Here is a 16185-nt window from a genome sequence, read left to right as displayed (position 1 = left end):
ATGTTTCAAGGAACGTGAATTTTATATTTCGTGACATGAGATCACGATGAGATATTATAATGTTAATTTTAAATTAAAGACCTTTTGCCAATTTTGGCCGAAATTATGGACTTTTAAAGACCAAAATTCGTTTTAAAAAACTTTACAACTTTTAAGTACTGTATGAACCCTGATGATCAGCTATCAGAGTTTGAGAGGGTAAGAATCATCAAGATAAAGAAGTCGGGTGGTCAGTCAGTGAGTAGCCCACCACCTAGGTCATTCCTGACTTTACTGTGAAGAGGTACTGGGACCTGTGGATGTGAGAGAGGTTGCATACACAGCAGGTCAGGCTCAGGAAACCCTCGACAGACCACCACATTACATCTCCTGTAATGTGATGATATGACCACCACATTACAGGAGATGCAGGCACAGCACCAACTGCATCATTGCCTGCTAAATAAACAAAGGTAGCACTTTCAATATATGCCCCAGTGTACATCCGTACCATTATAAGACACTTAGCTGAGGGGCATTCCATATCACGCACCAATTACGTGTGGTACCAATAATAGACTCGCACACACTGTCACCTTCACAAAGATTAGTGTTGCAATCAACAAAACTGGACAAAAACCAAATGGAATCAGATCTTCACAGATGAATATAATTACAGTCAAAAGCCTTTAATCCGGATGTCCATAATTTGGAATGATCTATAATCCGGACCTCAAAGCTACAAACTTTCTGCGCATGCGTTTAATGTATAACGGACGGTATAAGCTAAAATTATCTACCGTAATTTCCGGAAGAAAGGCCTCATCAGCGTAAACGAAGCAATAGATTAAATTGCGCGTGACATCGTCGTGGGCCGTATAGACGCAAAAACTCAACCTAATATATGACATACCAGTTAAGCAAAATGCATGAAATGAAACCATAACTCAAAAATAAATTAAAGGTAAGAAATGTATAGCTTCTGTGCCGTTTAGAGACATTTTCAAAAATTTTCCGCTCCCTTCTTACTTAAAAACTATCCAACAAGTACTTGTACCTAGACTGATGGGATCTGTATTTGGCAGAATGCCAAGAAAAATACATTCATGCTGAAGGGAAAATACGTCAGAGTTTGTTATTGCGAGGCAGGTGGAGTCGTGTCCGCCTTTGAAAAAAATTGCAGAAAAGGCAGGGGTGGGGAGAGGATGGGTCCTGGAAGATTCATCGAATGGCAGAGGAGAGAGACTATTCAAACTGATGAGAATGTTGATTTGAAAGGGGGAAGAATGTTATTGTTCTGAGATCTCGTTTAGGGTGAATAAGGCATGTAGGTCCGTTCAAGGGAAAGAATGTAAACAAAATAACATTCGCAAAAAGCAATTGTGTGGTCTTTTGTGTGGGAACAGCACCAGTCTATGCACAATGACAAGGCCATCCAAACTAGGTACAATGACCATCATAGGAAATATTTTATTTTTAGTGCACCTAAACGCCGCATGGGTAGAAACGCCGCACCCGCTGAAAATTTAAGTTTTAAACACGTAAACGCCGTGGCGTTTCTTCCGGAAATTACGGTAATTATCTATTCAGTTAATGCAGATTGCGTTGTTCCTTAATCTTCAAACTGGATCCGGCTTATTATTTTTTGCAGACTGTTAGAGCAATTTTATAAAAGTAAGCTTGAACTTTCGATTATGTCAAATAGAATTTCCGATTCTGGAGCTGCCAAAGGACCTACAAAGCGAAAGCATGTTTTGATGTCAATCAAACAAAAAGTTTAATTGCTGAAAAAAAATGGATAAAGGCATGAAGAAAGTGACAGAGAGGTTAGTGAAAACGAAAAAATTTCGATTGACAAGTTAGTCGTTTTTCTCGGCACAGCAATTACAGGAATTGAACAGCAGAACTTTGTAACTGAACAAGAAATTATGTCCGTTTATAGAATTAAAGAGAAAGTATTAGCACATAAAACGAAGCAACTTAAACAACTTACATTGAAAGAAATGTTTAATAAAGTAAACAAATAAATATTAAGACTTTTTTGGTTGATCTTTACATTATGGTAACTTGGCGATTTTTTGGCGAAAATTTGGCGACAAATTCTCCTACAGCAACCCTCTATTTTTTTTTTCCCCGCCGCCATTTTGTCTTCACGAAGTAAAGACATGTTTCTTTTCTTTTTATCTACTGAACACTTCTTCCAACAATCTACTAGCCGAATTACACTTATGCTAGAAATTTTGTCTAACAAAACTGCTTAATCATGACAAATATTCACTGCAAAATTGGGAAAAAGTGCACAATACCATACTCCTTACGCGTTTTTCAAAATAACACATACACATAAACCATGTACACGTCGACTTATTTTTACTTAAAAAAACATCCCAGAATTACACAAATATGGCACTGCGCACACTCTTCACTATATCCATGTACACTGCTTTTTTCTCATAAATTAGAAAATTTTCACGAAAATACATGACAATTTTCTCAATCTTTAAACCCGGTAAAAAGAACATATATGAAATTACCTGATCGCGAAAAAGTATATACCCTTTCCAAATATGAACATTTCCACATATAAAATAAATAAAATATCCAAAAACTTTTACTCTAAATCATCTATTATATTATAAACGTCACCAACGAATTCATACTGCAAGCATTACAAATACTTAGTGTCAAATATTTAAATTATTTCCATGCACGTTTACTTCAACTTAAACGTATACCAAATTCCTACAAACATAAAATTCACAAAATAACTATCATTTAATTAAAATATCACTAAACCATGTACACGTCGACTTATTTTTACTTAAAAAAAAAATCCCAGAATTGCACAAAAATGGCATTGCGCACACTCTTCACCATATCCATGTACACTCCTTTTTTCTCATAAATTAGAAAAATTTCACAAAAATGCATGACAATTTTCTGAATCTTTAAACCCGTTAAAAAGAACATATATGAAATTACCTAATAACGAAAAAGTATATACCCTTTCCAAATATGAACATTTCCACGTATAAAATAAATAAAATATCCAAAAACTTTTACCTCTAAATTATCTATTATATTATAAACGTCACCAACGAATTCATACCGCAAACATTACAAATACTTAGTGTCAAATATTTAAATTATTTCCATGCATGTTTACTTCAACTAAAACGTATACCAAATTCCTACAAACATAAAATTCACAAAATAACTATCATTTAATTAAAATATAATTAAATTCAAAAACACTACTTAAAATATAAATAAGCACATACATTAAATTAATAAAAATTAGCTTACAATCCTAATTACTTTAAACTAAATCATTGCTAATAACAATTTTCCCAATAATATCAAATTACTTTACTTCCACCTTACATTTAGAACTTTGCATAAAAATAATATCCTCAAATAATTAAAAATACTAACTTACCTAATCTTCTTCACAATCTTGATTACGTGTCCAATAAACTTTTCTTATTTCTGTTTCAGGATCTTTAAAATCATACTTATAATCATACCTTAAAGAAACACTTATTACTACCCCTTTCAATCCCACTAAATACCATTTCGAATTCACTTTAGTTAGGGCCATGGGATCCAAAAATTAATGAACACTGTTTCACACAACACAGAATAAAGCCAAATACAAAATTTCCAGATTTTTTCCCGATTTCCCCCTTTTTCCGATTAAAGAACCGTAATTCGTTCATTAATATCACATGACATATCCCATGATCTCTCATTTCCCTCACACAAAATAATGCGTAATCGAAACTGAGTACTGCTCACATTATTACCAAAGTCCCAGGTAGTAACCTTTATCGCCTCCAAAATGTCGCCAAACTACCAGTTACCATATTCTAAAGATCAGCCCTTTTTTTTGTAAATTTTGATACCCTTTAGATCATAATTGCTCTTTATTTCATAAATTACAGTTTCATATTTTTAATTTTATAATTTCTGCATGCCATCTTACCAGATTTAAACTGATGATCTATAATCCGGAATCGCCGAAGTCCCGATGAGTCCAGATTAAAGACTTTTGACTGTACTTAAATCTTAACCCTCAAGCTGCCCAAAGCTTAGCTCCACAAACCCTGGACTCCCAAAAAATGGCATGAAAAAAAAAAAGATTTTCTTGGTCATGACTCAAAATGCCATTATTGTTTTTATACCTTGAATCTTTTTCTTCTCCATTTCAAGATGCACATGTATTAAAGATTACAAGATTTAATTCTCTAGAAGTTTCATTATTTCATTAGTTTACTTATCTAGAAATATTCTTGGAGCATATATACAGATAGCTGGTTGGAGATTAAAAATCTGATCTAATTAATGTATGAAATTTAATATATTACTTAACAAAAAATCAAACTATTACCCTGAAGGAAACATAATCTAAGAACTTCACAGTCCTCACATTATTGTTCTATTTAGCCAGTTAAAAAGCAATTATAACCTATTCTATACTATTCTAGGCGACAATTGTGTATATTTGCGAAAACCCTGCGATGAACACTTCAACCTTGCCTTTGCTTTACAGAGGCATACTGCACCTGGGATGCCATCACATATCACACCTGGTCACCTCTAATATTGATCCATAATACCATGACAGCTAAGCACTACATTCATGACACCTTTCAGCCATATGCATTGCCATACATGGCAGAGCTTATCTAAGGTATTTTTCAACAAAACTATACTCGACTACACACAACAATTTGTTGCAGGAATGCCTCCACCACATTACCACCCTGGCCTACCCAACCCTAGATTTATCACTGGTTAAGCATGTCTTGAATCACTCGAGATGGCAAGTTTGGCAGCCCAGGAGCAGGGTTGGCAGCATAGTTTAAGGGTGGCAAAATTTGTAAAATTTAGGAAGATATGAGCGGCAAAATTTCGGAGTTGCAGTGACTGCACTACGCGGCAGAAAAACCTAGTGCCAACCCTGCATAGAAGTTTGGTCAAACTAGAGTAGCACTTACAGGAAATAAAGAATCTGGACCTGTAGGCCTTAATACCTGCCTGTATCGCATCATATAGTCATACTAGAAATGGCCCAGCATTCATTTGCAGTTTTTGTTCTAATAATGATCCTTTTGCTTTGGATTTCATAATACCTTACTTATACCAACACTGCTCTCACATATATAAAATTTCATCTGATCCTAATAACTCTTTCTTGGAGTGTAAATTGTTATGGCAGTACATGTAAATGTACATAATATTGGGTTTTAACAAAAGTTTCCTGCCACCACAAATATCATCTGCACAAACAGTTCGCACTGGCATGTTTAATCATATGTCGTCAAACTATTTTTGGCATTTGAAAGAAAGAGGCTTGCTTTAAAATACTGTGTTGAGAAATTTGTAAAAAAGATACTGTTATCATTAAGTACAAGGTGTCTAAAAAGGAATTGTCATGCTACCAGATTATAATCATAGTTTACTTCCAATTCTGTTGCAAAAAGTCAGCTACAGAATGTCACCAAATCATGTGTATAGCTTTAAGTACTAATGTTGTATCTTATGACACTGTGAAGGTTTGGTACTAAAAGTTCAAAAACAAAGTCTATGACATTTAAGAAGCAGAGCACTCTGGCCAACCTATTCATATTAATGAGGCTTGCCTGTGAGAACTTGTGGAAGATCAGTATGCAAGCACTTGAGAGCTTGCTAAGGAGTTAAACGTTAGTGCGATGTCCATTAGTCACACTATGCATTGCATAAACTTAATGCAGAAGTTCAATTGGTTGCAGCATGAGCTGACTCAAGCAGATACAATAGACATGTTCAAGTCTGCCGATTTTTGGCACATAGCTTGAAAGGATATCATGCACCACACATGTGGTTGTACTATACCCTCTTCTTAAACAAAGGAATAAAATACCATGAAAACAATCAATCCCTTGGTTAGAGTAGAGAGAAGGTATTATCGCAAAGTTGTTGTTTCATTTATGGTAGCCTAAGTAGTTGAATGTTATGGAAACCCTATTATGATACAATCGGTTGCATGATTGCGGTAAATTCGTAAGGGCTTGTGTGTGTGTTGGTTAGGAAGTATATTGTTTGTTTTGTGGTTTAGATGGTAAAATGGCTGAATGTGGTAAGATTAATTTGAAGTTTCTGTATGATTTGGAAAGAATGGGGAAAAGAGCATTACTTGACTGGTGTGTAAATGAAGGTTTACTTAGTAGCCATTATTAAGAGTCCTGTTTGCAGGAAGGAAATGCGTATGGTTGAACGACGGACGATAACGGCACTTATTAGGATATTTTTTACTCTTATTTTGTGAATTTATGTGGCGATGCCAGTATACAAATTCTAGTTCAGATAATTTTAGGAAGTTTTTGGATGCTGTTAAGGAATTTTGTTTAACTGAAGACGTGTTAACTTGTAAATAAGGTAAGTGGATATTTTCTTTGTGTAGTGCAAAAATGAATTTCCTTTTTTATGTTATTTCATTAATTTAAAATATAGTTTATTGAGATTATATATTTTTATATCGGCTGCACCTTTGACTTTTTAAGTGAATATAGTTCGAGGTGTACATGGACAAAGTCAAGGGGGTGCACTGTGCAAGTCTCAGATTTTTTTTAAGTGAAAATAGGTCGATGTGTACAGGGATACTGAGTTTGTGTAATTCTTTTGTCTTGTTATTTTAGCTTTGTGTAGCGGCAATTTTTGGCCCAAAAATCACCCGTACACAATCCAAAATAAATCATTTTTTGCACTTTTGCAGTTGAGGATGATGGTTCGGTAAAACCATTGAAACTAGCCCTGTGAAAATTTAATGCTGATTTTTGTTGTTTGACTTCTGAATTCATATTTGTTCGGTGTGTTATTGTATCTTAATCTTTCAACTTGTTAGGAAACTGAAGTCCAAGAGTTGCTGCCACTTCTTTATGATCGGTTTGATGACAGTACTGATATCTCTCAGCTGCAGAGTTTGCTATAATGTCTGCAAGCTCATTACGCTTTGTGTCTACATGTCTAGGAATCCTGCATTAAAGAATCTCACAGTTCCTTAAGCTGGCTTTACAACTTTGATAAAAACCAGATTTTGGGCATCATTTAATGTTTCGAAAGCTTTCAGTGTAAATTATAAACTTTCTCTGGTCCAGATTAACTATAAAGCCACTCAGATGGTACAGAGGCTAGGGAAGCCTGACTGAGATACCGAAGGGTCCAGGTTCAAATCCCGCATAAGGCATTGTTCTAACTGCCCATCCCTTCATAGGAGGTAGCAGTAGCCTCCAATTAGGTGCCTCCACAATAAAATGGCCATCACTTTCGGCCTTAGGAGTGGCCAATGTCCAAAAAAGTACCTACCATTAAAAAAAAAAATTATTGAATATAAATATAAGCACAAAATATACAGCAGTTAATTCAGATGTAATACTAGGTAAACATCTGTCCTCCACAGGGTTGTCAATCACAAAGGATAGTCCAACTTGACAAGCCATTTTGAATCATCAGTATATATAGGAACATAAGTGCTTTATTTATGTCTGTGCTCAAGAAAAAGTTGTTTGATTATGACTTCATTTGCACTTCATTTTTCAAGGTGGGGGAAAAACATAAAGAAGTTGGATTTCTGCAGATTCCCAAGGCAGGCAGAAAATAAAAGGATTCACAGAAAAAGATCTATGCAAACCAAATAAAGACAGATCATAAAAGATACTTTTATTAATCAGAAAATCTATAAAATCTCAATATTTGAAAAACATTCAAACTTTTGTCTCAAAATTGCAGAAATAAGTCAAACTGGGTGACATATACAACGTATCAGAACATCTGCAATCTCTTAGATGATGAATCAGTGATATGTGTCAAAAGGTTATATTCTTTCTGAATAAATGAATCATGTAAAATAACAAATTTACAATTTGTAATGAGGCAAAATACAAACAACATGGATTTATCAGCAATTAGTCTTTCCGGGCTTTGAGATAACCGATTAACAATCAGTTAACTAAAAATTCCATTATAATATATTGTTTTATTAAACTGGTTATTAAATAATTTTCAAATGCATAAAAATAATGACATATAAATAGTGAAATTATTTCCATCAAAATTTTTTGAAGCTATCGAAAATTCTGTTGAAATATCCTAGTTAAAAAATTGTTTTTTCTCTTTTCATACTAATGGTTAAATCACTTCCTGGCTCTAAATTCATTTTGAATATTGGTAAACCAGAACACATGCACTAGACTTAAATTAAGATTTTATTTAGTAAATTCTTCATAAAACCTATTTTTTTAGAATCAATAGTTTGCTGATGAAAATTATATTCATTTCACAGTTACCATGTTAACATTAGTAATCTGAAATACAAAAGTTTCAAACAGCCATGAAAAAAAATGAAGAATTTAAATCTTTTCAGATCTTTGCTGTACATTATTACAATGATGTAGAAATACTATAAAATTCAAAAGTATACATTTACTAGAAAAAAGTATAGAGCTGTTAATTTGACCCTGTCGCCAAAAAAAAGCTACAGTTATCAGCACAAATACTGTAACACTGCTGACCAAATAGTTTTCAATTCCATTTATATTCTAGCACATCTGAATAAAATTTAGAATATATTGAAAATTTTTAAATCCCACATAAATTTCATTCTTCTAACTACCAAATTATCCACTTTCATTTCTAGGTCACTTTTATTCTTTATCACTAATGACAAAACATTTTGTATCATCACTTAGACCATCCCAAGCACTTGATTTTTCCAACTTATTCGTTCTTTGAATTCAGTTTCACAGAAAAATTTGCTTATAATTTACAGATTCTCAAAGAGTAGATGATTAGAACAGTACATTCAAATAATATACATACTTATCCCTGCTTTTAGAAGATGATTAAAATTACTAACCAAAATTTACAGAAAAGAAACTTCTAAAAACAATTCATTCATGTTAAAACATTCCCGCTGGAAAGCACTCCCGCAAAGAACTCCGAAAATGTAAACACCGCCAAAAAAAGCGATAACAGCTCAAACCTGGTAACCCAAAGGATACGTTAACTGTTATTCTTATGTTGTTTTCGTTGAACACTACACTCATCGTTCGCCTTTGCCGATATAATTTATTCTTCACTTATTTACAATGATTTTCTCTGATTTCCACGATATAGTTTACGATTTTTATTAACAATGAACAGCTAGAAGTATTTTCGTGTAATTAAGGAAGTTGTTAGAGATAGACGCTTATACGCAGTGATGCGTCAATATGTTCACATCAAATAACTGACAAGGCGGAGATTTGGATGCCGCTGATCAAGAAGCACGTGACAAAGGGAACAACTAGTATGACTAATATGAATGGTAGACATATTCATTGTTGGACTAGCGTGGGTGTTATATGCGCATCACACTGCTAATAATTTCACAAATTCCGTTAATTAGACAACTGGTGCACACAGATGTTAATTAGACAACTGGACAACACAGACCACAAAATTGAACAGGCGTGAAAGTAAAATTACAAATTCACTCATAAAATTTATCTAGTTAAGATTCATAAAATTTATTTCCTTTTAGTCTGAAAGTAAAACTAACTTCATTCTCCATATGAAGCGGTTGGGTAGGTTAAACTATGAAAATAAAATATATCTGAATAAAGTAGTGTCATAACTGTACAAAAACTTTTCATAAGTGAGTCCTGGCTTTCACTGAGGATGAAGGCTGCATGAGGGCGAAGATATCTATCTTCGTTGAGCATTTCCTAGTGAAAAGTTCGAAAAAAGTCCATTTGGTCACAAAATTGAGCATTCTTGATGAATTTTTTGTTAGCTTTCCTGAGAAAGTTATCCAGTTTAAAGTCAACATGTAGAAGTTTATTTCGAACAAAATAGTGTGCATTAGTGCTGATCCTTAAAAATATGTTTTGCACAACCTGAAGCTTGCACATATCCGAAGGAATAGCAGCAGCCCAAGCTGGCGAAGTATATGTCATCAAGGGTCTAATTCTTGAAGTGTAGATGATTTTTGAAAAATCAAGCTTTGAGAATTTCCCTGTGATGGGAAGTAGGCACTTTATGACTCTGATTGCTTTGCTCCTCACGTGATCAAAGTGTTGTGACCGCGTGAGTTTGTCATTAGTGATGATTTTTAGATAATTAGCCTTTGGAGCAATGGGTATCAGCTCGTTGAAAAGGAAGAGATTTTTCTTTGGCTTTAAATTCGGTTTTTTCCTTCTAGATAGCAGGAGCTGTGACTTTTGGGGGTTACTACGTATTTTCCAGTAGCTACACCACTGTTCTATACTCGGAATGATGGCTTGCAGCATTTTAATGGCGGGGCTGATGCTGGCTGATTTTACTGCCAAGGCGGTATCATCCGCATAACAGGCTAGGATTGCATTGTTGTTAAATTGCACCCTAGGGCAGGCTGCTACATAATACAGATAGAGTACAGAGCCAAATACCGAACCCTAGGGCACTCCGTTTAGGATTTTTCTGGAAGAAAATAAAGTATCTCTGACGAAAATCCTGTAGGTTCTATTCGAGACGAATGAAAGGATGAGCAGGATCAGTTCTCGATCTAATTGGAGATTAATCAGCTTGGCAATGAGTCCCTCATGCTAGACGCGGACGAAATATGCGGAAGTTCTGTTCCGTTTGCCGTTGTCGCCACGTCTAGCTTGCAAAAGTGCAAGCTGTATACCGGCTATCTTCAGTTTGTTGCTTAATGTAGCGATGTACGGACAGAAACGCCTAAAGGCCCGTCTACACGTACCGATTTTATCGGCCGACTTTCTCGCAGAGGAACAATTTTCAGGATGTGCGCATGCGCTAAAAATCTGTCATGTTCTCTGCGACGATTTCAGAGCTAGTGTTCACCGCTCACTAGCCGACGATAAAATCGGCATCTCTAGCCAATTAGATTGCTTCCAGAGATCACGTGCTTTTTCTCTCTCATTTTGGAAACATGGCGCTTTTTCGTTGGAGCGAAAATCAAATTTTTCAATTGATTGATTTTTATAGAGACCATGCTGTGTTGTGGGACACAAATAACATAAATTATAAAAATAAAAAGTTAAAGGATTCCCTTATTTTGGTAAGTTATCTTCCCGTTACTTTATCATCAAATATTTTTTTATTCGTGATGAAAATTATTTTATGTTGGTTAAACAAATTACAGCTCAATTTAATACAATATTGCTCAATTTTATTAGCTGATTAACTGATATAGCAATATGATTACAGTTTTCAGAACTGTATTAGTTATTAAACTATACCGATAGTATTTTTTAATATTCAGTATGATATGCTATTTTAAGATTTTGCATATTTATATTTCTTATTTAAAATTTTTGTATTGAAATTACACTATTCCTTTCTATTATAGTAATCTTTATTCTGTATTAGTACTTTTTACTCATATTGTTGCGGTTTTCATAACATTATTGTCTATTTATTTAATAGTAAAGGTTATCATTTAAAGCACAGTAGTTATTTACTTTTTCTGAAGCATGGTTATTTTAACATTTCAGGACTTAAGCACACAAATATGCGTTCTAGAAAATGAAATTTAAAAAAAAAATGGAGTAACCTGCGTACTCAATTTACAAAGGAGAAACATAAAGAGAAAAAAAATTATACATCTGGTGCAAGCACTGCCATGCAGTACAAATCGGCATGGCAGTTTTACACATCGTTACAATTTTTAAGTGATGTCGTGTCCTTAAGGAATACTGTGACTTCTTTGGTAAGTGATTACTTTTTAAATTTATATAATTTGGCTTATAAAGTAAATAATTTCCCTTTACTATTTGAAAATTTATAGAATTGTTTTTAATATAGGCAAAACTTTAACAGTTTTTGTGATAAATAAAATAATATTGTTATACATACTTAGCTGTGTAAATTATATTAGCCAAATCTTCAAGCTCATGCAGCAGATGGGTCATCTGCAAAAGTTCACACTCACAGCAATTTCTATATAACTTCAGTACAAAAGTATTATTTTATTTATCCTTTTACAACTATGTGTGCTATTTAATTTCTTAAATGAAATCTTTATATTTAAAGACTATTCTTAAGCTTATTTACTTAAAAATAATCCCATTTCCCATTAAAGTATAGGTGCAATACCCATTAAAGTATAGGTAAAAATGGATAGGACCAGGGCTTAATTTCTAAAATCAGAAGTGTCAGAGTTAGTAGAAGTTATATTTTGAATTTATATGAAGACCTAATCTTTTTTCCAATGAATGATATTCTATTGATAATTTCCAAAATAGCTGAGCAGTAAAACTGCTAAATAACTGGTAATTTGACCAGTGTTCGAATGCCAGCAAATAAGCTGACTGTAAGGTTGGTTTTTGTTTTTTCCTATGCAGAACATGGATACGAGCCATTTTTCCCTAAAAATTCTTCTATGAAGCATCCCTCTCTATAGGCAGATAGTCCTTGAATTGCGTTGTCTTAATCAATTAGTCTAACATCCAGAAAAGCATATGTAATTTATTTTGAAATGAGAGTTAAGGTACTTAAATTTCTCTTCGTAAGTCTATTTTGGTACTCATGTATTAACACAACCACCTTGTCACATATTTGATGGTCTTTATAAATGTAAAGGTAAAAATTACTTACTGGTACAAGTTAGTGGTTTTTATGACTTTTTTTCAAAAAAACCATTCCTAAATATCTGATAAAAAGTCAGCAAAGTATTATCGACCTACCGAAAAAAGCCGAAAAATCTAAACATGAATTTTAATTATTAAGTAAAAATTATATGATACATTAAAAAATAGGTTCTTACATGTTATCACAAGCACTTTAGTACAAGCTCTTTTAAATTTCCAGAATGTGCTAAAATCTGTCGACCATGAGCATAACAATACTTTAGGCAACCATGCTCATACACATTCCTTCAGTCAAGCAACATTACCCTCATTCTTTTTCATTTATAAAAATTTGCCAAACTTGAGGTGATTACGCTAATATGTTAAGTACTAAAAAATAAAACACTTATGAATTTGTAAAATACTTCTCTAACTTTTAGCGTTATTCTTTTCTCCATGTATACAGTTATCTGTTTTCACTTAAAAAACCAATAAATTGCATAAACTTGTACTGCACATCAACTGTTTACCAAACACATCTCATCGCTGTTTGCGTTAACGGTTTTGTGACAAAATACTATATTCTGCAGAATTTTTACTGCAGTTTCTTCCATTGCTGGCAGATTCCACAAGTAATATTTTAAAAGTAAGTTAAAGGTTCCCAACTCCCAAAAAAAAAATTACGATGTCTGTCAAAATCATTAGAATTCCAAATACAACAAAAATAAACAATTGAAACATTGCTTGACTGAAGGATTTTTATGAACAAGGTTGCCTGTGAAATTTTTATGTGCAGAGTGTGGCAATTTTTATTAAGGTGGTTGAGATAATATGTGACTACCTCTAATTTTAAAATATTAATAGAGAAACATGAATTCTTATTGCATTTTAAGTAATTATTACTATCAAAATCTTACTCATATTGTTCAAGTTTTTACAAGTAAATGAAGTCCAACTCCGCTTCACATTGAAAAGTTATAAAAATATGGGATGTACATGCACAGATACTGTTCTTTTAAAAACACTCAAATTATTTCTTTTTACTGTAGTAATTATTAGCTTTGCTTTCTTCTCAGTTTATATATATATATATATATTTGTAAATTATATATATATATATATATATATATATACCATTTTCAATGATAAACTTATATTCACAGCTAAATCAGACATAAGTTACTCAATATTTTGTTACTTTTAACATACTTAAACATAAGCATTAACTTCTTATATATTTTCTTTTAAATATATGTATTGCATGTTTTTATTGATACCAAATACGCTACAACTTAGACAGCAGAATTACGAGGTTTTTTCGTATTCTTATTCAAGATATTTGACTATTCAACTTTGATATCTCTTGAAAAATCAAGCTTAGGAAATATATTCATTATCCTTATAAATATTTATTTCTGCATGTTTTCCCATAGCTTGTTAATTATGATTTGTTATATATGAATGAATGATAGCTGTAATAGTAAAAATTAAAGTGTTATTTTAATTTTCAGGATTTTAATGATACTAGTACACAAGAAAGAAGTGCAGAAGTTACCAGTCATTCTGAGGAGATGTTTGACATGAACGATTTTGAAGACACTGAAGAGACACAGAGAGAACTATGTCATACACAAACACTACCACAGCTAAAAAGACACACATCAAACACTACAACTTCAAACAAAAAAACAGAAACACGATCACATTTACACAGCAGCCACAACAACACTGGAAGAAATTTCTACAATATTAAAATCAAAAAACACTACTCCAAATACATTTACACAGTTCGGTTTCTTTGTTGGTTCCGAACTAAGTCTAATCCGTGACCCTCAACTCCTCACAGACACAAAATATAAAATATACCAAATTCTCACAGATGCACAGACAGAACAAAATGTATTAGATTCCATGAACAACACAGAATAAATAAGAAACTTAGATATATTTATTACTTACCACATTATTTTGTAACATAAAATAAAAATACTTATAAATAATCTTTATTTCTTTATCTTTTATTATAACGCATATTGAGAAATCAGGGAACATAAATTGAATAACATATATTGAGAAATTAATAATATTTTATAAATTTATCTTGCCATGCAACTTTTCCTTCATTATTTACATAATCACAAATTTTTTCTCGCATTAGCCTTGCTTCAGCAGACCCTGTGTTATAACCATTTTGTTTACACAGGGATTTCATCTTACTTAGCGATTCCTCATTTCGCCATGATCCAGGTATAAAATTAAAGTCCTCATCTTCATGATCGATTAGTTCTCTTGGTGTATACAATTGCCTGGACGGTCTTTCTCGTAGAAAGTTATGCAAACAGCAACATACAGAAACAATTTTATCAACTGTCGCAGGAGGCAGCTGTATTGGTTGCATCAAGATACGAAATCTATTTGATAATATCCCGAATGCATTTTCAACAACACGCCTTGCCCTGGACAGTCGATAATTGAAAATCCTTTGCTGAGGAGAGATATTTTTACCAGGATATGGCCTCATCAGATAACATTTCAAAGGAAACGCCTCATCTGCAACCATAAAATAATTCACAGGCTCACTACCTGGAATCAAAGGTGTTGGGCTGGGCAGATCAAGCAAGTTATTGTCTAGCATCGAAAATAAACTTGTTTGGGCAAAAACTCCTCCGTCTGATATTCCTCCATTACATCCAACATCAATAAATGTAAATTTATAATCTGCATCAACTGATGCCATCAGCACAATGCTGTTGAAACTTTTATAATTGTAAAAAGTGCTGCCACCCCCTGCTGGTGCTTTTATCATAACGTGTTTTCCATTGATGGCACCAACACAGTGTGGCAGGTTCCACTTTTCAGCAAAAGCTTCTTCTATGGCTTTCCACTCCTGAGCAGTGTTTGGTGTCTACGAAATGAGAAAATAAGTATTAATTATGAAACTGAAAAAAGGATGCGAATACAAAATATAAATGCAGAAAATGCTATTTAAATATTGGCAAATAGTAAAATCAAATATTTTATCAACGAATATTAGCTACTCATTTGTTATAATAAAATTCACATCAAAGAAATAGATAAAAAAATGTGCTTATATATTTTGGTTGTGTTCCTATGTTTCACTTTTTATCTAATTTTTCCCCATTTTTTTCTCTCTTGTTTTTGATTAAGCTACACCATAGATTCTATTTAAAGTTTTCAAAGTAATGAATGTGTCAGATACAATAAATGGAATTAAAGCTAAGTGACTGTGGGTAAATGAATGTTTTTGATCACAATACCCATACAGACAGAAAAACTGATAATTTTTGGAAAATAAATGATTAAAAAATAAGCTGTTGTTGTACAAACAATAATACAATAAACAAAAAGGGCTTATGCTTGTTTGTACACAGAAACAGAATTTTCATTTAAACAAGATGTTTAAACATTTTATAACTGAATATATATGCTTCTTAATTTGAAGAAAACTCAAAACTAGAAGTGTCTATTGAAGAATTTTGGATGAACCCATAGGTGGTCAATTTAGCAGATTCATTATGTGTTTTATACAGGGTGGATACTAGGTTGTCAATTTGCTGTCCAATGCAATCTCTGCAGTTCCTACATTCTATTGCTA

At 33.0% G+C, this 16185-nt stretch overlaps 2 protein-coding genes across 4 annotated transcripts in view; one reads left to right on the top strand and one right to left on the bottom strand.

Annotated features, from left to right (window-relative positions):
- Positions 1-10814, bottom strand: part of LOC118197875 (divergent protein kinase domain 2A-like) — a 61245-nt gene extending 50431 nt beyond the window's left edge. Inside the window, exon 1 of one of the 3 annotated variants that reach the window (XR_004759673.2) lies at positions 8876-10814. The gene's annotated coding sequence lies outside the window, so the exon portion shown is untranslated. Of the gene's footprint in view, positions 1-8838 lie in introns of all 3 variants that reach the window. The other 2 variants (XM_035369444.2, XM_035369438.2) reach the window with 2 other exon arrangements.
- Positions 10815-11534: 720 nt separating this feature from the next.
- Positions 11535-14569, top strand: LOC118197867 (uncharacterized). The gene is made up of 2 exons (XM_035369429.2): positions 11535-11710; positions 14081-14569. The coding sequence occupies exons 1-2, from the start codon at positions 11624-11626 to the stop codon at positions 14396-14398; spliced, it is 405 nt and encodes a 134-aa protein (XP_035225320.2). The 5' UTR covers positions 11535-11623; the 3' UTR covers positions 14399-14569.
- Positions 14570-16185: the final 1616 nt, after the last annotated feature.

This window comes from Stegodyphus dumicola, chromosome X2, assembly GCF_044657685.1.
Source record: "Stegodyphus dumicola isolate Sdum_Otavi_A_Nest chromosome X2, ASM4465768v1".
Lineage (NCBI taxonomy): Eukaryota > Metazoa > Arthropoda > Arachnida > Araneae > Eresidae > Stegodyphus > Stegodyphus dumicola.
This window is presented reverse-complemented; position numbering and strand designations above follow the sequence as displayed.

What these genes read in the sequence shown, in the direction of transcription:
- LOC118197867 (XM_035369429.2), top strand. Translation starts at nt 11,624, where the DNA reads ATGCAGTACAAATCGGCATGGCAGTTTTACACATCGTTACAATTTTTA. An exon ending in GGAATACTGTGACTTCTTTG is followed by an intron (nt 11,711 to 14,080) that starts GTAAGTGATTAC and finishes TTTAATTTTCAG; the next exon opens with GATTTTAATGATACTAGTAC.